General features: G+C 39.2%; 1 protein-coding gene across 10 annotated transcripts in view; it reads right to left on the bottom strand.

The window, feature by feature from the left end:
• LOC121444770 (ralBP1-associated Eps domain-containing protein 2) overlaps positions 1-20,399 on the bottom strand; it is a 282,845-nt gene that overhangs the window by 93,772 nt on the left and 168,674 nt on the right. For 5 of the 10 annotated variants that reach the window (XM_041646677.1, XM_041646679.1, XM_041646680.1 and 2 more), the window contains 2 exons: positions 16,209-16,254; positions 12,497-12,633 (listed from right to left, as the gene is read on the bottom strand). The exons of the other annotated variants lie outside the window; for them this stretch is intronic. In XM_041646677.1, coding sequence (XP_041502611.1) covers positions 12,497-12,633; positions 16,209-16,254 — 183 coding nt within the window. The remainder of the gene's footprint in view (positions 1-12,496; positions 12,634-16,208; positions 16,255-20,399) is intronic. 10 annotated transcript variants of the gene reach the window in all.

Raw genomic sequence — 20,399 nt, 5'->3', positions numbered from 1 at the left:
GGGGAGGGAGTGGGAATTTGGATTGGTATTCATTAAAGTAATAAAAAAGAAAAGGGGATAATAATATTGGATACTTGTGAGCTATTATTTATGGACAATTTACATTGGTATAGTTTTTGTATATTGATACAGGTTCAAAATATATTTAAATTGTTCACTTGGTATTGATTAAATTTTGGTATGTGGTACCTATCCAGAAAATTGTCCATTTCTTTTTACATTTACAATTTTGTGGAATACAGATTTTTGTAGTAAGAACTAATGATTCTCTGGATTTCCTCCTTGTCTGTTGTTATTTCCCCTTTTCATTTCTGATTTTGTTAATTCGGATGTTCTCTCTCTGCCTTTTGATTAGTTTGGATAAGGGTTTGTCTATCTTGTTGATTTTCTCAAAGAACCAGCTCTATGTTTCATTGATTATTTGTATTGTTTCTTTGTTTCTATTTTATTGATATCAGCCCTCAATTTGATTATTTCCTGTCATCTACTTCTTGGGTGAGTCTGCTTCTCTTTGTTTTAGAGCTTTCAGGTTTGCTGTTAATTCACTAGCGTGAGATTTCTCCACTTTCTTTATGTATGCATAATGCTATGAACTTTCCTCTTAGCACTGTTTTCATAGTGTCCCATACCTTTGGTTACATTGAATTTGTATATTATTGTGACTTCAATTTTAGTAGTAACAGGAATTAGGTATTGACATAACAGGTCTTGAAAGTTGTATGGAGAAAAGCAACCTCATAGATATACTTGAAAAAAATATTAATCCTATAGCTCCTGGGGAACAGACAAGAGTAGAAACTACTATAGTAGCCTCCTGGGCAACTAGCAATGGGAAATGAACAAATGCAGGCATCAACAAGAACCAATAGGATTTGACTTCAAAAATAGTATCAGTGTTTTGCCATCTACTTCAACAGCCCTGCATTCTCTCTGCCTACACATTTACTGATCATTCTCACTTGCAAGTGCCCACATTCAGTATCCTTCTCTCAATCACATGTCACATGATATTAACTGGAAGAGTGAGAGTCATATCCATATTCCTCTTGGGATTCTGACAATGCCAAGCATGCAGTAAGCACTCATTAAATACTGATAGAATAAATACAACACTCTCCCTGACAACCAACAATAAAGGTTATAACAATTTTCAGAAAATTCTATAAGCTCCTACATATACCAAAATTACATTGCATTGTGGTTTCCTTTGGCTCACAAACTTTAGTCATGAGCTTAATGTTCAACAATAAAAAATGGCTAAATGAACAACATTAATTAACAAAGGTCAGATTAATAAAATGCAATAACATAGTTTTGAATTGACCAGTGAGATAGTGGCCTGAGCAGCAGTTTTCTGGAAAGTGCTCATGCAAGCTTCTGAGGGCCTGCTGTGTGCACCTGTTCATAGCCCCATATTCAGTGACACATCATTAGGCATGAAAGCATCCAGGGCAGGAGTGTTTACACTATAAAATTTGGCAAATGACAGGTTTTAAACATTTACCAGTATATTGTTATATGTAGACAGCAATGATCAATTGATGATAAAAATTATTATTTGAAAACTTGATGGGGATCGCTATCACATTACATGAAGAAGGCTAATACTATAAGAACTAATTAATGAGGCAAACAATCCCAATTAGAAAGGCATTAAATATCAAGAATCTCCTAATATGGAACAGGAAAATACACAGCATCACTAGGAAATATTCTTGTTAAACAAATTTGATTCTAATCAAGCCTAAATATACCTACTAGTTCATAGGAAATAAAGCAGATGGAAGAATAAGTAAACAGCCAAAACCCTGAAATTGGAAGTCAAGAGGATAAGTGACTTTTTATGAATGAATGATTGCATGATGAATGAATGAATGAATGAATAAACAAGTATAAAGGAAAAATGATAAGGAAGAAACCTACCAATTAAGGGATAGATTATCAAAACAAGAATAAATGCACATATAGTCATAAGTTTGAATCTTGATTTGAACAAGCCACTACAAAAAGACATACTTGGGAGAAATCAGAAAACTAGATGAATAATAAATGATATTTATAAACTATTGCTGATTTTATTAATTAGAAGGGGAATAGAAGGGAAGTAGAGGGAGGAGAGGAATGACAAAAGAATGTAGTAGGGGGTGAATATGAGTAAATTACAGTGATTTGCATAGACAAAAAGTCAGTGAAACACATTAATTTATATATAAACAAAAATTTTTAAATAATTCAACAACCAACAAATAATAATAAAAACAAAAGCTCTCTCTCACACATACACAAAGTCTTATAGGGATTATATAATATTTATACTTAGGATTGTAGCAAAATAGTATATGGAAAGGGTTCACTAAATTTGAAATTTTCCATAATATAGTTTTTAAATAAAGTAGCCAGTGTACAGGATATATGTATAAAAGAAAAACCAAAACTATCAGTATAGACATGGGTATATCTTTAGGAAATAACATTATCATGAAAAAGTGATAAAGAAAACATTCATACTAGGGTCTCAAGTATTTTAAAGACATAAACCCTGAAGTCAATTTCATATAGACACATATACATTCACAAATGTACTACCAAATGTCAGTGGCCTGAGGTAAGGTGGCACACGGCACTTGGTGGGGGATGAGGTCAAGAAATGGATCTGGGTGGCAGTGGCACATACATTTAATCCCAGCACTTGGAAGACAGAGGCGATCTCTGAGTTCGAGATCAGCCTGATCTACAGAGTGAATTCTAGGACAGTCAGAGCTACATAGAAAACCTCGTCTCAGGAGAAAAACAAAACAGAAACAAGAAAAGGAGGAGAAACAGGCTCATGTTTAAATTGTACATCCAAGAAAGAATTTGTCTACTACTGAAATGAGTCTTTATGTACATTTTCAAAAGGGTGCTCACTCTTAACTATTCTCCAGAGATTATGGTCCTGTTCCTCCCCTACAAGCCCTCCTAAAAGTATTCACCAGCCAGGAATCTCCATAAAACCTGAAAGTAGACAAAGAGAATGCACCCTGCTCAGCAGCAGCACCGCCTTAACCCCTGTCTTGGCAAAGACTGTTAAATCCCCAGGCTTTTACCTTCTACAGGCCCAAACTGGAGCACTTTGTTAATAGAGAAAGGTGCACAGAATTTGTTGGAGAAGAAACTATCTTCTAAATAAAGACAGATGGGAATGAGAAAAGGCAAAAGAATCCAAGGACAGACAGTGCACTGGCCCATACTCTGCAAAGTATGCTTTCATCTCTATGTTCATGCTGAGTCCTGGCACACCTCAGCTCAGAAACAACCTGGACTATTCTCCTACCTCTGAAAAGTTTCATCTAGGCCAATGTCCAAATGTACTTCTTGTTGTTTACATGAACTTCTAGACTTCAAATCTCATGCCAAAGGAACACTAGGCTGCAGCCAACACGTTTTATAATCTCTCAAGTACTGAAACCCTCAAAAAGGTTGATTAATGCTCTGTCAATATAAATTCCGGCTGTGTTAGTTCTTAGAGCAAATCCTCTAAGACAAGTAAGATCAGCTCCAAAAGCAAGAATTCCAATCTGGAAAACTAGAAGGGACCCCTTAGCTCTTCAAAACAGGTGGGTCACTGACAGTCAAAGACCTGAGTCTCCGTGAAGGGCTGGGAAAGCAATGTGAGGTGAATGAGGAAAAGAAGAAACAGCTTGATGTCTCCTGTACTACTTCCATCACAGGGAGCTCAGCAAACACTCCTATGAAATATTTGATTGAGCAGATGAAATGGGGAAGGCAAGCAGAGAAGACAGAAGAGAAATAGGGCCCCCTTTGCTACTGCAAAACAGGGCCCCTGGCATTAGAGCATATAGTTAAGATCCTAGTTTTAACTGCTACTGGCTCATCGGCCTTTGACAAACTTGCACTCGTATCTATATCTGTAAAATGAGGAGGAAACAGTACCTATCTTGCAGGGTTACTATAAATTTGAAGATAATGTACACAAAATGCTTTAAATGTGTCCTCTGTATGGTGACACAAATTCTTGTCATTCATAACTATTATATCTGGTGGTAGGCAGTGGTGAAGTGAAAAACCCAGAAATATAAATAGGGAAGTCTGACTTAAGACAAAATGCCCACTTCATAGATAAAGTATATATTACTTGATAAATGATCCTAGAGCAATTATTTCATACACAAGAGAAAAATTTAAGCTGAAATAATCTAACAGTCAATAATGATCCTACTGGTGTCTTCCAAACACTAAAAGATGATAAAAAGTTTCATCTTTAAATTGTCAGCAGCTAAAAGATTATTAGCTAAGCTTTTAGGAGCCAATAATAAGCACGTGACCCACCTCACTATGTTAACTTCATAATAAGATGTGTCCAGACAAAAATTCAGTGAGTTACAAAATTCATGATAAAAAAAACTTGTCAACTGTATTTCTATACATTATCTATCAGTTGAAGGCTTTGAAAATGAATTTTCCTTGTAAAGTTTATTTAGAATAGAATGAATCAAAAAGAACAAAGTTTCTAGAAATAAATTTAATAATATAAGATCTGTATGCTTATAAAATAAAAGACACTACTAAAGCCGGGAGGAAGTGGCACATGCCTTTAATCCCAGCACTCGGGAGGCAGAGATTTGTGAGATCAAGGCCAGCCTGGTTTACAAGAGTAAGTTCCAGGACAGCCAGGCTACACAGAGAAACATTGTCTCAAAAAAAAAAAAAGACACTATTGACTTAATGAGCAAGTACATACCATGTTCATCTTTCTGGGTCTGGGTTACCTCACTCAGTTCCATCCATTTGCATGCAAATTTCAAGATGTCATTGTTTTTTACCACTGAGTAGTACTCTAATGTGTAGATGTGCCACACTTCCTTCATTCATCTAGGTTGTTTCCACGTTCTGGTTATTACAAATAATGCTGCTATGAACATAGTTGAGCAAATGTCCTTGTAGTATGATGGAACATATTTTGGGTATATGCCCAAGAGTGGTATTGCTGGGTCCTAAGGTAGGTTGATACCCAGACCCAGAAAGATGAACATGGTATATACTCACTCATAAGTGGATACTGGCTGTAAAGCCTATAGTCCATGATCCTAGAGAAGCTAAGTAACAAGATGAACCCTAAGAAAAAACATACATAGATCCATCTGGAAAGTTGAAACAGACAAGTTTGCCTGATAAAATTGGGAACATGGCAGTTGGGGGAATAGGGAGAGCAGAAGGGGAAGAGGAGTGGAGAAGGGGAGGGGGAGAAGAACTTATGGGAATGGGATAGTCAAAATGGAGGAAGGATAGAGAAGAGAGCAAGGAAAGAGATATCTTGATTGAGGGAGCCATTATGGGGCTAGGGAGAAATCTGGCATTAGAGAAATTCCCAGGATAGCACAAAGATGACAGCAGAGCACTGAGCTGAGCTCCCAAAGTCCAGTTGAAAGTGGGAGGAGTGAGAATATGAGCAAAGAGATCAAGACTATAATGGATACACCCACTGAAACAGTTCACCTGAGCTAATGGGAGCTCACCAACTCCAGCTGGACTGGGAAGGAACAAGCATAGGATCAAACTAGGTGTTCAGAATGTGAGTGACAGTTGTATGGCTGGGACAGACTGAAGGGCCACTAGCAGTGGCACCAGGATTTATCCATACTGCGTGTACTGACTTTTTGGGAATTCTCTTTGGATGGATACCTTGCTCAGCCTAGATATCGTAGGGAGGGCCTTGACCTTCCCCAAAGCAATGTACCTTATCCTCTCTGTGGAGTGGGGGTAAGTGGAGTGGAGGAGGATGGGAGGGAGTGGGAACCGGGATTGGAATGTAAAATGAAACAAGATAGCTTGTTTTCTTTTAAAAAATTAAAATTAAAAAAGACACTATTGAAAGAAATTTAAATTTAAAAAGCAATTTAAACAAAAAGCCAGTCTGTGTTTGGGGAGTAGAAGACAGTATTATTAAGACAATATTACTAACCAAACTTAATCTAAAAATTAATGAAGTTCCTAACAAAACACCAATCATATTTTTTTTTTGCAGGAACTGACAAGATAATCCTAAATTTCATATGGGAATGCTAGAGAATCAGAATAATGAAAAAAAAATCCTGAAAAAGAATAAAGTAGAGGATCTTGTAATTCCTGAAACCAAAACATTCTACAAGAGCTATGAATTAGAAGGAGAGTAGGGAGGGGTAAGAGAGAAATGTAATTAAATCACAATCTTTAAAAAAAAAAATTTAAAGCTGGAGAGATGTGCTGGGGCAATTGTGGCTGAAAACTTGGAGTGGCCAATCAATGTCTGGTTTAACTTGAGACCCACACCACAATGAGCTCATGCCCAACCCAGACTAGATGGCCAGGAACCCCAGACTAGATACCCTAGAGACCTATGGTAGAACCAAACACTACTGGCAAAAGAATTCAAATGAAATAATTTCTACTGATATTCTGCTATACTCAGATTGGTGCCTTACCCAGTCATCATCACAGAGGCTTCCTCCAGCAGCAAAATGGGATCAGGTACAGAGACCAACAGTTAGACATTATGCAGAGAGAGAGTCTAAATTGTAGATCTCCATCTGGTCATGTCCCCGTCCCCCGCCAGCTCAGGGAACCCCATGGAAGAGTGGGAGGAAAGACTGTAAGAAATAGAAGGTATATAGGACACCAGGACAATGTGGCCCACTGAATCAACTAAGTAGGAGTCATCTAGGTTCACAGGGACTGAAGCAGCATGTACAGGGCCTGCATGGATCTGCACCAGGTTCTCTCTGTGTGATATAACTACTGGTGTTTCTGTGGGACTACTAAAAGTGAGACTTTGTGTGTCTCTGAGTCTTTTGTGTGCTCTTGGAAATCTTTTCCTCCTATTGGATTGCGTTGTTGAGCCTCAATGGCTTTTGCTTTGTCTTACTGAATCTTGTTTTTTTTTTTTCCATGTGTGTTGTCTCTTGGAGGCTTGCTCATTTCTGAAGGGAAACAGGGGGAACAGATCTGAGGGAGAGGGGAGGTTGGGGACTAGGAGGAATAGAGAGAGGGAAGGCTATGGTCTGGATGTATTGTTTGAGGAAAAAAATCTATTTTCAATTAAAAGAAGAAAAAGTGCAAAAGACAAACCCACAGAATGATAGAAAATATTTGTATATGAAAGATCAGAAAATAAAATTATAGAATATATTCATAAAACTTACAAATCAATAATAAAAGGAAAATACCCAAATTTGAAATGCAGAAAATTTATGGATATTTATTCCAACATGACATATAGTAGATTCCCATTCATGAAGAAGCTAAAGAAAGAAAGCTATACCAAATATGTTCAGGATGTAATGAATTGGAATGGTTTGGAATCCTTATGCACTACCAGTGAAGTGGCAAATTGGTAAAGCTGCTTTGGAAAACAGTTCAAGAAATTCTCAAAATATTCAGTAGAATGTTGCCATATGAAGCAGAAATTCTACTCCTGTGTATATATCCAAGAAAAGCAAAAGCATACTTTCACGAAAACTTGAACCTGAATGATCAAAGAACTATCCAGAATTATCAAAAAGTAGAAACAACCCAAAAGTTCATCAAGAGATAAACAATAAAAATTACAGTGTGGATGAACATTGAAAACTTTAAGTTAAATGAAAGAAAAGAATGCATTTCTATTAATACAGAATGTTTAGAACACGTGTGTCCATAGAAATATAAAGTATGTTGGTGGTTACCAGGAACTAGAGGGAAGAAAGAGTAGAATGAGAAATGACTGGTAACGGGTAAAGATTTCTTTCTGGGGTGTTGAAAGTGCTCTGAAATTAGAGAGTGTGGATGTATATTTATAGTATAGTTCTATACATACACAAAGGCCACTGAACCATATACTTTTTTAAAGGTAAGTTAGACAGTGAGTGAATTATATCTTAATAATACTTCAACTTAGAAAAATACAACTGCTTAGACTAGATTTGTGTCACGAGCCTAAAATATTGGACACGGGGCAGGGATCCCATAATCCTACTAAAATTTTAAATTCTACTAAATTTCAAAGAGAAACAACTAACTCTTACAGGAAAGAGACATGAGGCAATCTGCAAGGCAGAACCGAGCAAATGTATCCTTCAGAGAACTTGAGAGAAAAGCCTGGCCTTGGAAGCATCGCTTACTTCCAAGGAGTTTCTGGCTTCTCAAGTTACAGAGAGAAATAGTCATATATAGAAAATCCAGGACAAATTTCTCCCAGCTCACCCCTAAGTAAACTTCCCAAATGAAGCCAAAGCCCTGATCTGAGCACACATGTCACAATGGAGGCTTTCGGAAGTCCTCTATTCCCCTGTCTTGAAGGGAAACAGAAAAGTAATCTGAAGCACATAGCAGCACCTGGAAGAAGGCTCCAGAATGCCTCTGTCATTTCAGCCACATTCCAGGAGGTAGCAGCAGATACTAATAAAAATACTCTGAAATGGTAGGTAATGCTGAGATGGGTGAATTTCATCTAATTTCTTTTCCACATTGTCATTTCACTTTAAGTTACTATCTCTCAGCACCTTGGCAACACACACTGCTTTCTACCACCCTGTGGATTCCACTTTTTAAAAGAGGCTTTGCTTTAGCTTTGTTTTTTAATTCATCAATATCTTGTTTCATCTCAAGTCATCTTACTCACTTTCCCATATCCTCAGTCCTGGTTTTATAGGCAGAGCCTCCCAGATAGACTTTGTCTTAAGGAACAAAATTAGCAGAAGGAGAGACTGAAGTGATAAGGACGTAGCAGAGCAGCAAATCACAGTAGCTTGTAGCTACTGACATTCTTACATGCCTTGGATAAGAGAAGTATAGAAGTTCTCAGACAAGATGGAAAAATACCAATAAGCGGTATCTGTGATTAGTCAACAGAAGCTGGGTGAACCTTGTGAGCAGAAGAGTCACGAAGGAAGAAATAATGGTCAATAATCGTATGAAAGGATGCTTGTCCTTAGAAGGAATCAGGAAAGTTTTTGCCTAGCTCCAAAAAGATGAAGACTGAGCCATGATGGTGATGGTGTAAGGGAATACTCTCAGACAATGCTAGAAATGAGGTAAGCCAACAGGTTTGCTGCAGCTGTCTAGCATCATACATTTACAGCTAGCCAGGTGGTGGTGCACACCTTAATCCCAGCACTCAGAAGGCAGAGGCAGGCAGATCTCTGAGTTTGAGGCCAGCCTTTTCTACAGAGCAAGTTCCATGTCAGCCAGGGCAACACAGAGAACCACCATCTCAAAAACAAACAAACAAACAAAAAGTAAACATCTATAGTCGTTGATCTCAAAACTCCTACATTTAGGATTTAGCAAAAGAAAATAATCAGATGAGGAAACAAAAGTGTGGATTTGGAATCACTGATAACTTTTGCCTTGTTTGAAACTTAAGAGCAAGGTAAGATTGTGGAAGAAGAAAGGGAGATTTGTGTATATTGAAGGGAAATTCTCCATCAATACGTCATCAACTATGGTGCATCCATATCATGTATGCATTAAAAAGAGCGATACAGTTCTTCACTATGAAATAGACAAATGGCTAATTGGAAAGGACAGGACACAGAACGGCAAATGTAGTCTGATCCCGTTTATCTAAAAGGATGTCTAAAGACAAGAACAATGAAAAAACTCAGATAAGTTCCCTTCAGTGGACTTCTCTGGGAGGTTTAGTCTCTACTTAAGGCATTTCTGGTTTGTAACTTTTTTACTATTTTCTAGAATACAGAACATAATAAAATTATACATAATTCAGAAAAACTTTTGTACTTTTCTGTAAGAATGAACTAACATAGAAAAAAATTAAGTAGATGGTGGTTTGAATGAATTGTCCCCCATATTCCCAGGCATTTGGATATGTAATCCTCAATTGGTAGCCCTGTTTGGGCAGACATAGAAGTATGCCTTGCTGGAAGAAGTGTATCATGAAGGGCAGATTTTGAGAGCTTAAGCGCTTGTGCCATTTCAGTTTGCTCTGTTTCCTGCTTGTAGTTTAAGTAGTGAGCTGCCAGCTCTCAGTTTGCTCCTCCGGTTGCCGTGACTGCCCACTGCCACTCTTTTCCACCACCACAGTAATGGGCTCTTCTTATTACTCTGGAATTATAAGTCCTCTGTAAATTGCCTTGGTCACCATGCTGTACCACCGCAATATAAACCAAAGACACAATCACACCACCCGATTTTTAGATCACAGAAACATTCTATTCTTCATAAGATAAATTTAAACTGCTTCTCAAAAGTTCATTTCTGAAAGCCATTTGTGTAAGCTTGGTATACTAGCTCACACCTGTAACTCCAGCACTTGAGAGGCTGATGTAGGAGGATTCCTCCACAAGTTCAAGACCAGCCTGGGACTACATAGTGATTTTGATGCTAGTGTAAACTAAACAGTAAGATCCTGTATGAAAACAAAACAAAACAAAAATTCAGTTGTGTAAACCAATTCTGAAAAAACAGTGGAATTAGGCAATGAATGCAAGATATGTCTGCTCAGCTATTTTTTTCTATGTGTGTTTTGCCTGCAAGTAGGTTTGTGAACCACACACATGCAATGTCCATGGAGGCCAGAAGAGAATGCTGGATCTCCTGGATCTAGAGTTGTAACTGGTTATGAGCATCCATGAAGGTGCTGGAAACTGAATCTAGGTCCTCTGGAACAGTAGTCGTGTTCTTAACCATTGGGTCCACTCTCTAATACCCCTTAGCTATTTTTTGGTACAACTATTAGATTTATCTAGACATACCACAGGGTTTTCTCCAAGACATTTATCAAACCAAAATATTTTCATCAAGAAATACAAGTCTTCAATGAAGATGTTAAAAGATTGCTGCCTACATTCAGAATCTCTCTAGAACAACTCTGAGATGGGAACTTGAGAATGTATTTTATTTACCTGTGGGCAAAGTGAGATGGAACAAAAGAAAATAAAAATAGAAGGCTCGTTAACAAATGGATACTATGATAGACTAAGCTAGAGTCTGCTCACTCTGGAAGGCTTCTGAAAATCTTTCTAGAAAGAATTACAGAACTTTCCACTAACATCAAGAAGTCATGGAGCTTTCCTTGCATCACTCAAGAACATAATATCAGGGCGGCTCCTGAAACTTCCCAGCCATGAAAATATGAGCCTTGGATGTATATTAAGGTGCCTGGGCTAGACAGGGTGACATTTGCCATATGTTTTCAACTACCCAAAGTGTTACAATCCCATGGCGGCACATATTGGCATTACTTTAAAGATAAAGAAACTGAGGCACAAAGATTAGCTCACTCTCAGGCACATATACATTTCCATTCTCAGTTCTTGCAAGGGAAAGATACTGAAACAGCTCTCCAGATTATTTTAATCATCTTGCAGCCATAGTAGAGTCTTCTAGTTCCTAATCTTATAATCAAGTGAAATTTTCATAACATCATCACCCATGGCTACTCTTACCCTAGAGATGAGTCACTATGAATTTATCTCAGAATTTGGATTGAAGTATGGAGGGGGGAATTTTTATCTGATGAACTCACTGCAGGGAATCAGTTTCATAGGGAGTTTCAGATTTGAGTATATTAAAACATAATCTATAGCTTTACTATTAGTAGAATACATTATTAGAATGAGTGAAACATTCTGAGCACTGCCAGGACACTGAGATCATGCTAATGGGAAGGCCAATGAGACTCTCTGTTTTAGTAGAAAGGGGAATAATCCACACATCGCTGGCAGCCAAGTCTGCCTTGGTTTAAACTGCACACAGATTGAGAAAACATTTCAGGAAGTCATATTGATGGTTCACTTACATACACCAGTGGAAAGACCCTTGCAGCTCACCAAAGGACAACTGAGACAGTGCTATCTATGCTGTCACCAGAAGCGATGGCATGTCTCTTATGTTTTGCTCCTTGGCTTTCCTAGGACTTAGCCTACCTCACAGGAAGTAAGGGAAAGAGCAATCCTCTCTGACACCTCTCAGGCCCAATACAGTTGTAGCCTCAAAAAAAAAAAAATCCCAGAAACCCAAGAGCAGCCCACCCACAAGAACCCTCCACCCAAGCATTAGTCAGATTTGGAGTCTTCTGCATTGAACCCTAAGAACACATGGATATACTGCCATAGAAAATTTTGACTAGGTGCCTATCACAAGCTCTTACCCTGAAGAACCACACAATGTCTCAGGAAAATGCCAGTCATCTTATTTACAAATTACCATATAGAGAGGATAAGACGGCAGCCAAGCATACTGAGAGCTGCCTGGAGTTGAAGCATTTTTGTTCTCTTAGTAAAGAAGCACTTCATCATTCTTCCTCCTCGGCAGTGTGGGCAAGTCTCCAGACCCATATGCTATGTATCTGTCTGGGAATTTTCCTGCCCAAGAATATCACAGCAACATAAAGATTTGCATGACCAGGAAAACTGCCAGGTCTGTCTGCTCTTTTCCCTGACACACGGAGGCCTTTGCAGCAGAGACATATACTGGCTCCAGCAGGAAAGGGAAGGTCTTAGGTGGGAGGGCAGCACTTCACCTGGCACACTGGGCTGGAAGACTTTATTCAGATCCAAGGAGGAGGCTCTGGAATGGGTTTTCTGTGGCCGTGGTGGTGGGGTGGGAGGGTCCTCACCCCTTTTCATGGTCTCTTCTATGGAGGTGCTAGAGTAAGATCTGTAGCAAAATAAGGGAAGGTCAGAGGGGAAAGAGGAGAACTTTATTCCCTGAAATTGGGTTGAAATAGAAAACACCCCAAAGTCAAAATGAATGTAGAGGACAGACAAGCTGTCGAAAAGCAGCTATAAGTCCTGCTGTCCTTTAAATGTCACTGCATACAATAACTGTCCAAACTCAGCCATGACTGGGATCTTTTGCCCTTATTAAGCCATATTCCTTAATTTATACTCTTTCCAAAAGTATAAATTCCAATCTGTTTCTGGTATACTTGCTAATAAGAATAGTGTGTAAGCCTTTCAGCTTGCACACTTCTGTGTTATAGGAGAAGTGCTTCATGGTATTAACTGATTTCAAAACTTTGGTTTACTTGCAGTGTGATGGCAAGCACATATGGAGTGGGGACAGCCATGCTGTGACTAAGAACTCAAATGCAAGGGTTATGCCACAAATGACGCTTAGGAAAGAGAAACACATCAATCAGCTTCAGGGGGTTAGCTAGTCTTGCCCTGAGAAATAAGTGTTTTATGGAATTTTCAAAGCAAAGGCTTAATTTTAACCTTCTTTAAAGTGTAACAAGGCACAGCTAACTTGGTGACTTTTGACACTATAATAATGGCATTTAAAGAAAATGAAAGAAAAAGCCGGGCGATGGTGGCGCACGCCTTTAATCCCAGCACTCGGGAGGCAGAGGCAGGCGGATCTCTGTGAGTTCGAGACCAGCCTGGTCTACAAAGATAGTTCCAGGGTAGGCTCCAAAGCCACAGAGAAACCCTGTCTCGAAAAAGCAAAAAAAAAAAAAAAAAAAAAAAAAAGAAAGAAAATGAAAGAAAAGATATAATGTTGCAAACTCCAATCTGTTTCTGTTTCAGTTTTTGAGATGTTGCTTCAGTGCTCATGAAACAGAAAATAAATCTTCCTGAAGTAACAGCTAGTATATTTACTGGTAACCTACTTTTTTCTGCACTAATTTAACTTCATACTTTGGTCTTGTGATAAGGCCAGGCTCCTGATATGATTAGGAAAAGCGTGGAGGATGTGTCCATCTCTTCTATTCAAGTTCTCAGCTGATGTCATGTCAAAGCAGAAAATGACCTCTGAATCACAGATACAGCTGAGAAAGAAATTATCTTCAGGAAACTGGTTTCTGTATTTAGCTATTATAGTAGTTATTCCTGAATTAGAGTTGATCAATGGCTATTAAACCCCTTTAGTTTGGGTAATGTTTTTTGACAAAGCAAAGTTTTGTTTTTAACTTTAAGTGTGTTCTTTGACCACTTCATATATGTATAAAGTGCATCAGATTATTACAGCCCACTCTCTAATTCCCCCTTCCTATTATCCCTGTTTTCGCTCAAGTCTCCTGCCCACATTTATGAGGTTTTGGGGGGGTTGTTTTTTGTTTTTTTGTTTTTTTTTTGTTTATAAGACCCACTGTGGTTTATGTGCGTGACTGTGGGCTTGGAACCATCCATTGGTATGTAGTGAAGTCTTCAGTGGGCACACAACTATAGACAATGACAGCTCATCCTCCAGAATTTATCAGTAACCAATAGTTCAGCAGGGGAACAGTCCCATAAGGTCCAATTCATAATTAACTGTTGCTAGGCAAGAGTTTTATTTTACAAAAAGTTTCCCAAGGTTTCTCTGTGGTGACTATAGTTTTTGTTTGTCTTGTAAGGACACAATGTTTAAGACAATGGTAATAGTGGTACGTAGCATGCTCTTGGGTTGGTCCTAGTTCTGTATCTGGCCAGACAGATGAGAGAAACACAGGCAATAACAAAGGGAAAATTTCCTTAGCATTGTCAAACAGAACCAAAGAGAATTAACTTATGTGTAATAGTCTGTGCGTACACACATATACATACTTTGCCATAACCTCCTTTCCATATATGAACTTTGTGTTTATATTTTTACATAGAAAGGTACTGAATACCAGATAAGTGAGACTGTGTGGCAGGACTGTGGTCAAGTAAAACATACTGTGCAAGGAATTGGCAAATGAGAGATAAAATAACATCAGAATGTTAATTTTTCCTCTTTTCCTTTTTTCTATAAGTCCTTACCATTTGGAAAAAATGAGAATATGGTTTGCCACTCTTCATCTCAGTAAATAGCCAGTTAGAAATGAGAAAAATGTAATCATCTAAATTGGACTAGGAGGCCAACTTCTAAAATAATAATATATAATATTTGTCTAGGCCATTACTAGTGGAGCATGTGCCTTTGAGATTTTATAATTTCACTCATTTTGAGGAAATAAGAACTCAACAAAAACTATATTTATGAAGCTCAATTTATGACTAATAAGGTATATATCAGTTCATTTCTGCAATTTATGGAAAGCTTTTCTTATTATAAAAAGCTAAAGAACCTGCCAATCCTTTTAAAAAACCTGACAATCCTTTAAAAAAAAAACAGAGAGTAAATATGGTCACCCTTGTTTTCTTCCTACTCAAGTAAGTTATTGCTCAAAAATATATATGAATATAGGTATTTGTGGCTTATATGAACAAGAAAAGAGAACCTCAACTCTTTGATTTACATTGAGACAGTATGTCCTTAAATTTCTTTTTTCAAAAAATTTGTTTACTTATTATCTATAGTGCTCAGCCTGCATGTGTGCCCGCAGGCCAGAAGAGGGCACCAGAAATCATTACAGTTGGTGGTGAGCTACCATGTGGTTTTCAGGAATTGAACTCAGAATAGGCAGTGCTCTTGACAACTAGGCCATCTCTCCAGTCCATGTACTTAAATTTCAAGAGCATAAAATGTGATGCGGTTTAAATCCACTTTGGGGGAGGGGGATAGAGGACCTGAAGCTGAAGGAGGAAAAAAGTCACAAAGGGTTAAAGTAAAACTCAAAAAAAAAAAAAAACCCACATGGTAGTCTATCTTACACAGCAGCTCTACTGCATTAAAGTGGCAGCAACATTTCCTGTCTTTGGCGGACTAACTCTGTGTCTCTGTATGTCCCCTCTGCTCCTCTTTTCCAGGTCTGACAACAGCCATGACTCTGCTCTCTTGATTTTTTCTCTTTTGCTCATGACTATTTTAAAAACATAAAGCTGAGAAGAGGCACTAAGAATGGCTCAAACAGATCCTAAGTAATGCTTACCTGAAGCACGGTGTCTCCTTGAAGTCATAAACATTTTCCCTTCTCTAGATTTTATGTCCCAGACTTCTTACTGCTTGGGTGTTCATATTCACAGAAACTTTGTTACCTTTTAGCCCTATTTCCCTCTTAACAGAGCTATACCCCTATTACTTATCATCCTTCCCCAACTCAGTCATTTTACACAAACTACTTCCTGTCAGGGGTCCAGATAACAATAGCCACCATCTTGTAGCACTGATGCCCACAAAGGCTAAGAGGCTTTCCAGCATCACTAGATTAATCAAGGCAGGCCATTCACAAAGGAGTGAAATGACCCATGTCTTTAGATTTAAGTCTGAAGGCAGAGCAGACAGTGATTTGGGTGTGGGGTCCAGGATTGTATTCTAGGCAGGGGCAGGGCACAAAAGACATCTTAATTAAATGAAATTTAATTTAGAAATTAAATAAACACTACCTGGATCTTGGTCTTGCTTTGAGACTGTTGCAGTCCTTAGAAGTTGCTGAAACAAAAGATTATTTGTTGGTTGCTTGGGTTTTCATTTCTCTGTTAATCAGGGTGGAAGTAGCAGTTGGGCTATTACAGAACACAGCAACAAGTAAAACTGAGGTTGATGTATCCATGTGGAAAACTCAAGGGCTTCTACACTTTGATAATTCTCTGATTTTACTTTTAAAGCTAAAGGTGCAAAGAAAAGGAGAGAAATCCAGCATGTTTTCTTTCATTGAGATTGAGAGGTCATTCTCAAGTCTGAATGGATTAATGGAGACATTCCAAGATAAAAAGACAACCCACTTAAGAGGTTATCTTTTGATATAATGATAGATTCCCACCTGAGAGCTTCTTGGTATCTCCTGATAGCCTAATAATAGACTTAAAACTAGTATTCCAGGTTAGGAAGAGATAGATCTAGCTCCATATTTTCTTGAAATATATAATATTACCAGAGTTAGATGTAATGGCTAATACCTGGAATTGGATTCTAGGCCAGCCAAAGCTAATTAATGAGACCCTGTCTCAAAAAAAAAAGTGTGTGTGCACGCAGAGCACCAAGGTCACAAGAAAGCTGAGCTCTTACAAAGAAATTAGAAGAAGGTGTGAAGCTTTTCCTCTAAGAAAATATCCCTGTCCAGTGTGGTTGCTCATGCTTATAATCCTAGCACTCAGGAAGTTCAGAGAGATCACCATGGTTTGGAGAGCAAACTGGGCTGCACAGTAAGTTCCAGAATAGCCTGGCTAAGCTACAGAGTAAGACCATATCTCAAAAACCTCCCTCCATAAAAAAGAAAGAGAAAATAGTCTTGTTTCCTTGTCTCTGTGACAGAACCAGACAAGAACTATGAAATAGAATCATTCAAACATGTTTCAACCATTCTTTTCCTCATCAAACCCAAATCAGAAGCTAATATGCTCACTACTATCACCCACAGAGCCCACTTTCCCATCAGAAGTTGTGAGGCGTAATTAGAAACTTACAAAAACATCAGTCCTCTTTTTGTGGCCCACTCATTTGTGGAAAGTGCCTTTAGAAGCTCAGAGCTCTGCTATGGTTTTGCAAACACTGCAAGTTTTCACCATAAAAATTCACAGCAAGAGTGCTGCTTATGGGGAGAATATAATTTGTTTCTTTGTTTCACATATTTATCCAAAAGAAAGTGTTTCCCTGCTCATTTACACTGCTCCAAAGATGAAAGCCTCCTCTGATAGAAAGCAGCCTAGATTGATGATGATCATTAAAACCCTTGGGTTAGACAAGCAAAGCAGAAAGGGGAGCTGAAAATTCTCATAAATGCCAGCAAGGCACAACAAAGCAAACTCCCAAGAGAAAGAGCCTCTCCTTACATGTGGTCAGCTGCATAAAAGGAGCCATTTCTCCTGGCCTAAGCATTTGGCTTGCTGCAGTGAGAAAAGGCGTGTTTCAGCTTCCAACTGCAATGCTGCAAGAGCCCCCTTCCCATCAACAAGAGTATGGAAATGCCAAAAAGACTGAGACTCTTCCTGTTCATATCACGACCCCACACCTGGGCAAAGAAGAACCAACACCTCCTTACCTCCTACCAACTCCAGGCAGCAAAGAACAGGGCCTCCCCTCTCTCTCTCAGTCAAAAAGATTGCCCTAGAGCTAGGAAGCCAACTGCAGTGCTGGAGGCAGGCCTGTGAGCAGGCCCACCACTGTTCCTCTGTGTTCTTCTCCTTCAGGCCTCACTGCTTTCCAGAAATATTCAGTTAGCAAAAGTCCTAGCCATGTTAAAACACTGTTTCCCACACCAGCAGACCGCAGGAACCGTTAATTCCCTTGTCATTTGTCTTTATCTTTGTGCTGGTGCAGGGATGGGTGTGGAAGTTAGGGTGAGCTCTGCTAATGAAAGATAGGCAGACAGACATAGTAGGGGTGTGGATGAGCAATGGACAAAGGACCAGGAAGTAGGTTGGGGGTCCAGAGACCCCAGGTGCTCCTCCTACTCATGTCACTAAACAGATGAACTTGCCTTTCCTCACCTATTAAGCAAGTCCCTCTCTCACGGGGACAAAAAAAAAGAAGGCTGGAGTCCTAGGAAAAGTGAATGTCCTGCAGAATTGCAAAGTGTAAATTAAAGGTCCTAATATTCTGAACTCTGAATTTAGTTCCTTGCAGGAGATGAGGAAAGGGGAGAGGAAAGGGGGATCTGCTGCACTGCACAAGGCCAATGATGGTCACTAACAGTGGAACAGCACCCGGAACTGCCCAGAGCAGGCTGGAGACCACACTGAGGAGGAACACCTTGCCGTGACACAAAAGCAAGATGAAAACTACTATTGTGCACTGTGTGTGGCTGAATTAGGCTAGAATGGAACATGGGTATGAAATCTCTTAGACTCCCCTAACACATATCCGCTCACCAACTAAAAGGGCAAGAGTATGTAAGAAATGAATGCTTCACAAGGAGTCTCCATTCCCTGATGACTTGGTACCCCTGTCTATCACCCACCATATCACCTTCACCGTTATCATTATTATCACCACCATGCATACTAAGCAAAGCACAGACATGCTTTTCCTTCTCTCAACAAAGACATAGCCAAAGCGCAGCTTAGTAGCCGACTCAGGTTGCAGACTACAAAAGCCTCAACAGTACTAGTGTAGTTAAGTCATCCATCCACCACCCTGACAGCCCACCTCCGCTCCCCACTGATACTCATGGCTCAGATGAGTACCTGCACAAACAGCAAGGGCACATTGTGTTGCAAGCTCAAGCAAAAGCCAATGAATGAATCACAGCTTCTCATTTAGCTGGAGAGAGCGGAAAATGTCAACTTCCTGGAACATGCCAGGCATGTCATCTTCCATCATCTTTCCGGGAAATGAAAAAGGGAAGAGAACACAGACTTAATTAATGACTGACCTTCTAAAAGGCTGCAGCAGAACTAGAGGAACTGTCTCCAGTACACTGACTACCATTCGGAAATATAATTACCCCGTTGTGACTCTCCTGTCTCCCAGGGGAACACTGTGTTGTTTTCCCCGGAAATAGGCTGTTAAATATGTTTGAGACGAGTGATTGAGTCACATCCAGAAGGGGGCAGCAGTGGGAAGAATAAATCAAAACACACACAGCATGTTCCCAGGCAGAGTGAAGCAAATTTAGATAGACTTCATGTGCTGTGGCACACCTGTTAGGTTTTATCTGGTGGTGCCAAGTCCTAGTAAAGAATGTTAAAAATGAGAATTGAGGCTCATGTCTCAAAAAACATTTGATCTCATACTGAAATCTCTGGAACAAATAGATTTAGGATTCTCAAAGCCTATGGGAAAAGCATTAATTTAACACTCCAAATTGAAATAGCTTTTACTAGCACTGTGTCATGAAATTTACAAAAACTGCAGAACATCCACCTTACCATCTGAAATCAGAGCCGCTAAGAATTGGCCGCAGGTGTTTGGCCTATACAAATAGAGTATTTCCCCTGTGATGAATGGATCCAAATGTTTCAAAAGACAAAATGGGGCTTGAGAATTCCTTCGGATTTTGGAGTCGTGATTGATTTACCATCATGATTTCCTATTTTGTAGCATTTGTTTTTTGGAGGTAGTGGCTTCCAAATAGGCCACATACCAGAATCACCTGGGGTGGGGGAGGGAGACTGGCGATTTTTCCTGCCCAGTTCTCCTTATCTCTTCTTTCTTCCTCTTTCTCCACCCTAATCTTGTTTTTAAACTTCAAATGACGCTAGTATTTGGGAAACATTTATAGCAGCATAAGCTTCAGCTTTCTGGAGCCACTTGATTTTTAACATGGTTCATCTTGCTTCAGTGATGGCTCCATTCAGAGAGCTACAGGGGGCAGAAGAGGTGACTCAGCAATTAAGAGACCTTACTGTACTTGCAGAGGCCTTGGGATTAGTTTTTGCAGCACCCATACGGAAGCTTACAACCACCTGTAATTCCAGTTCCAGGGGATTCAACACCTCTTATTGACCTCCATGGGCACTGTACATACACAAGACACATACATACACCCAGGAGCACACACACGCACGTGCACATGCACACACACACCTACACATAAAATTAAGTAAATAAATAGGTTTTTAAAGAGAGAACTGAAAACACAGGCCCAAACATTCTACACTGTTTCTCAGACACATTTCTACTTCTACACGAAACTG

This window comes from Microtus oregoni, unplaced genomic scaffold (genome assembly GCF_018167655.1).
Source record: "Microtus oregoni isolate MIOR12 unplaced genomic scaffold, Mior012 000140F_ref0000409, whole genome shotgun sequence".
In the NCBI taxonomy this organism is placed as follows: domain Eukaryota; kingdom Metazoa; phylum Chordata; class Mammalia; order Rodentia; family Cricetidae; genus Microtus; species Microtus oregoni.
Note: the sequence above shows the minus strand (reverse complement) of the source record. Positions and strands in the feature narration are given on the sequence as shown.